Source organism: Cetorhinus maximus, unplaced genomic scaffold (assembly GCF_964194155.1).
Source record: "Cetorhinus maximus unplaced genomic scaffold, sCetMax3.hap1.1 HAP1_SCAFFOLD_4494, whole genome shotgun sequence".
In the NCBI taxonomy this organism is placed as follows: Eukaryota; Metazoa; Chordata; class Chondrichthyes; order Lamniformes; family Cetorhinidae; genus Cetorhinus; species Cetorhinus maximus.
The window spans coordinates 10001-15022 of record NW_027600397.1 but is presented as its reverse complement, the minus strand read 5'-3'; the positions used below and the strand labels follow the sequence as shown (position 1 = coordinate 15022).

The following is a 5022-nucleotide window of genomic DNA, read 5'->3' as shown; positions in this document are numbered from 1 at the left end:
TTTATTAATTTACACAGGTTAAAACATATATATACACACATGGCTACAAATTATTACTGTCATAACTTTTAACAAATTCCCAAACTAATCTCCATTAAGGCAACAGCAACCCATAGACTTAACCAGACACCAGGCAAAGCATTTTCACCTTACAAATTCAAAATGAGGTTCTTTTCACTTTGGTTCCTGTGGAGCCAGTTGGAGGCTTACAGCTGCTTTGATCTCACATTGTCTCTGCTCTACACACCCGAAAACTACTGAAGTTATACCGACCAGCCCCATTGAATGTTAATTCTCATTGTATCAACAACCTCTGAACTAAACCTCTCTAACAATAAAACCCCTTTCATAGTACCAATTTTATTAGTAATATAAACATATTGCTTGGTATCTATAGGTGGGCGTCAGTTTTCACCCCACTTCTTGAATACTCTATTCAAAAAAATGCAAATACACACCATCTCTCTTATATATCAAAACTAGTGCACATCAAAGCACCCAGACTAGCTGGGCATTAACCCAATTAGGACACACCCACAGACTAAACCTCTATTTTAAAAGAAAAGTGTTTTCCAAAATATGATATACATGAATAGCTTCATGACCGAGACGATCAATGATTTCAAAAGGAAACTGGATGAGCACTGGAAGGGAATAGACCTGCAGAGTGCCGGGGTTGGAGTGGGGGTGGGGGGTGAGAATGACTGGATTGCTACATGGAGAGCTAACGTGCGCTCGATAGGGCAAGTGGCCCTCCTGTGCCATAAGCGACCCTCTGACTCCTTTTCCTTCTGTTCACAGCCCGACCTACAATACACACTGCGGTCATCGTCCCCCCTGATTCCACCAGCCCGGTTTCGAGTGAAGGTCCGAGTTAAGGACTGCGTTAAGGACAAGCTCTTCCTCATTCCTGTTCCTCACAGGTAGGATGGTGGGTCTCGCTCACTGCTGGGGGGATTTTAGCTGGTCCGGGGGCCCCGACCTTAGTGTGGAAGCGAGAGAGTTAGCGGGAAAGAGCTGACGGTCTAAGAGCTCTGTATTTGGATTTCAGTGACACAGACGCGTACACCATCTCGTGGCTGGCTAAGGAGGCAGAGGCGAGATATAGCCGAGAGTGCGGCCTGAGACCCCGGCTCTCTCTGACCAGCAACGGAGCATTACTCTCTCCACATGACCCAATCGTCTACCTTCTCCACGACAACGAGGAGGTGAGTGCTCGCCATTGCCCCATCTTCCTCCTTTCATCCACACAAATTGTCAATGGACTGATTCAAACTGTGGGAAACGCTGTATAAATATGTTGTTTCCTCTGACATTGGTATTTTTTTGCGAATTGTCCTGTTAACTGCAAGACAAAAAGCTTCAACAAAAAAGTCTCTTTTTTTCCAGCAATAACTTATCTATATTGTCTCTTTGGAGACTCCTTATGCCCTCTTCACAATTTACTTTTCTCTCTATCTTTGTATTAGCAGCAAATTTAGCAACCAGACCATCCAACTCATTTATATAAATTGTAAAATGGCGAGGTCCCAGCACTGATCCCTGTGGTACACCACTCGTTACATCCTGCCAAAGAAAAAGACCCATTTATGCCCACTCTCTGCTTCCTGTTAGCCAGCCAACCTTCTATCCACGCCAATATGTTACCCCCTATACCATGAGCTTTTATTTTCGGCAATAATCTTTGATGTGGCACTTTATCAAATGCTTTCTGGAAATCTAAGTACAGCACATCCACCGGTTCCCCTTTATCCACAGCACATGTGACTCCTTCAAAGAACCCCAATAAATTGGTTAAACATGATTTCCCTTTCACAAAACCATGTTGACTCTGCCTGATTGCCCTGAATTATTCTAAGTGCCCTGCTATAACACCTTTAATAATAGCTCCTAACATTTTCCCTGTGACAGATGTTACGCTAACTGGCCTATAGTTTCCTGCTTTCTGTCTCCCTCCCTTTTTGAATAAAGGAGTTATATTTGCTATTTTCCAATCTAATGGAACCTTCCCAAAATCTAGAGAATTTTGGAAAGTTAAAACCAGTGTATCAACAATCTCACTAGCCACTTCTTTCAAAACCTTAGGGTAAAGTCCATCCGGAGCTGGGGATTTGTCAGCCGCAGCCCCAGTGGTATTTGCTCAATGCCACTTCACTGGTGATTATAATTTTCCCGAGTTCCTCCCTTCCTTCCATTTCCTGATTTACAGCTATTTCCGGAGTGTTCCTTGTGTTCTCTATAATGAAGACGGAAGCAAAATACCTGTTTAATTCATCCGCCATCTCCCTACTTTCCATTATCAATTCCCCAGACACACTTTCTATAGGACCAACACTCACTTTGTTAACTTTTCTTATTTAAATATCTTTAAAAACTCTTATTATCTGTTTTTATATTTCAAACTAGTTTTCTTTAGTACTGGTTCCCTCCTTATTAATATTTTAGTCTTTCTTTGTTCTTTATATTCTGTCCGGTCATCTGCTCTGCCACCCATCCTTGTGCAATGAAATGCTTTTTCTTTAAGTATGATACGACCTTTAACTTTTTTAGTTAACCACAGATGGTGGGTTTTTCACTTGGAATTTTTCTTTCTCTTTGGAATGTATCTATTCTGAGTATTCTGAAGTATCCCTTAAATACCTTTCACCGCATCTCTATTGACCTATCCCAAACCGTATTTGGAAGTTCACTTTAGCTAGCTCCACTTTCATGCCCTCATAATTGCACTTATTTAAGTTTAAAATGCTAGTCTTGGACCCACTCTTCTCTCCCTTAAATGGAATGTAAAATTCAATCATACTATGGTCGCTGCTACCTCAGGCTGCCTTCACTAGAGGTCATTAATTAATCCCACCTTGTTGCGCAATACCAGGTCTAGTATAGACTGCTCTCTGATTGGTTCCATGATGTTCTAAGAAACTATCCCCAAAACGTTCTACGAACTCTTCATCTAAGCTACCTTTTCCCATCTGATTTATCCAGTTTAGGATGTGGATTAAAATCCCCATGATTATCACCATTACCTTTCTGACAAACTCCCATTATTTCTTCCTTTATACCACATCCTATTGTGTGGTTACTGTTAGGGGGCCTGTACACCGCTCCCACAAGTGGCTTCTTGCCTTTATCATTTCTCATCTCTACCCAAACCGCTTCTACATCCTGGTGTCCTGAACTTAGGTCACCCCTCTCTACTGTGCTAATGCCATCATTAAATAACAAAACCAGCCCTCCACCTTTTACTAGCTCCCTGTCCTTCCTAAATGTCATGTATTCTTCTTTGACTCCTGGCAATGTGCTGATCCCAGCACAGTTCAGGTGTAGACTCTCCCAACGGTACAGATCTCACTTCCCCAATACTGGTGCCAGTGCCCCACAAACCAGAACCCACTGCTCCCACACCCAGTCTTTGAGCCACACACTTGTCTCTCTAATCTTATTTGCCTTGTGCTAATTTGCATGTGGCTCAGCTAATAATCCAGAGATTATTACCTTTGGAGGTTCTGCTTCTTAATTTGGTGTCTAGTTCCTCATACTGACCATACAGAACATCTTTCCTAGTTCCACCTAGGTCATTGGTACCTGCACGGACCATGACAACTGGATCCTCCCCCTCCCACTGCAAGTTCCTCTCCAGCCCTGAGCAGACGTCCTGAACCCTGACACCGGGCAGGCAACACAGCCATCCGGACTCTCGCTCTTTGCTGCAGAGAGCAGTCCCCCCTCACTGTACTATATCCTCAAACCACTACATTCCTTTTTGTTCCCCCCACTTGGTTGGTTTCCTGTACCACGTGCCATGGTCAGTCAGCTCATCCATCCTGCTGCCCCCACTCTCATCCAAACAAGACGAAAGAACCTCAAACCCGTTTGGAGCATTGCAGAGGCTCCTGCACTCCTGCCCTCTGGGTCCCCTTACCTGCCTCACTCGTAGTCACACTCACCTGACCCTGACCACTGACCAAATCAGAGGACCCTGCCCTAGGAGGCATGACTGCCTCCTGGTACAAAGTGTCTGGGTAACTTTCCCCCTCCATCATGTGTGGCAGTGTCTGCAGCTCAGCCTCCAGCTCGATGACTCTGAGCTGAAGCTTCTCAAGCTGCAAACACTTACTGCAGACGTGTTTGCCCTGGGTCACAATGGCATTCAGGAGCTGCAGCCTTGACACATCGCCTGTCCTGCCATCCTTAATGTGTCTTTATTAACTACTTAAATAATTTTATTCAATTAAATTATTTTCCTTTTTTTATATATTTTATTGACCTTAACCCCAGTTTGTATACTACTTTAAACCTCAGGAATAGAATAGACCTTAACCGCTTACCAGATACTCACCAAACGGCTAGCTTCTACCCTTGTACTAGAGCGAGAAACAATTCCTACAAGATGAGAAGGTTAGAAAAGGCAGAAGCCAACTCCCTCCATCATCCAGCTCCAGTACTCTGTTCAAAGTCGCACTCCATGCTAAGTCACACTGAAATATCTGCTTTTAGGTCCTTCTCAAACTAAGGAGTGAGCTGACCCCAGTCTCAAAAAAAACTGGTTTAAGCCGCTTTCCTTAAATTAGCTAACTTCAGCTGCCCTTCAGCAGAGCCCTGAATTTAGACAGTAAATTTCAGCTAAACACAAACAAAATTAGGATGTGTCAGGTTGGCTGGAGTGGGGAGCCGTTGTGGGTTAGCTGAGCAGAGAGTTTGATAGGCAGACAGGACTTGGTGCCAGTGAGGGTACAGTTCTGAATGTGTTAAATTTTTACAGGAGCTGGAATATGAAGGGGGAGAGTCCAGAACAAGGGAGGCAGAACCTTCAAAATTCGAGCCAGTCCGTTCAGGGGGGGTGATGTCAGGAAGCACTTCCTCACATACAGGGGAGTGGAAATCTGGAACTCTCCCCCCAAAATGCTGTGAATACTGGGGTGGAAGGGGGAGGGGGGGTGGTTAATTGGAGCTCTCAACACTGAATAGACAGATTTTTGTAGATAAGAATATCGAGGGATCTATATTAAAGAGGGGAAAATAGAG

At 44.0% G+C, this 5022-nt stretch overlaps 1 protein-coding gene across 1 annotated transcript in view; it reads left to right on the top strand.

Moving 5' to 3' along the window:
* Nucleotides 1-588: 588 nt before the first annotated feature.
* LOC144678517 (tonsoku-like protein) overlaps nucleotides 589-5022 on the top strand; it is a gene marked incomplete at its 3' end in the record, with an annotated part of 11108 nt that continues 6674 nt past the window's right edge. Inside the window, exons 1-3 of the mRNA XM_078538272.1 lie at nucleotides 589-675; nucleotides 802-923; nucleotides 1052-1208. Coding sequence (XP_078394398.1) covers nucleotides 589-675; nucleotides 802-923; nucleotides 1052-1208 — 366 coding nt within the window. The remainder of the gene's footprint in view (nucleotides 676-801; nucleotides 924-1051; nucleotides 1209-5022) is intronic.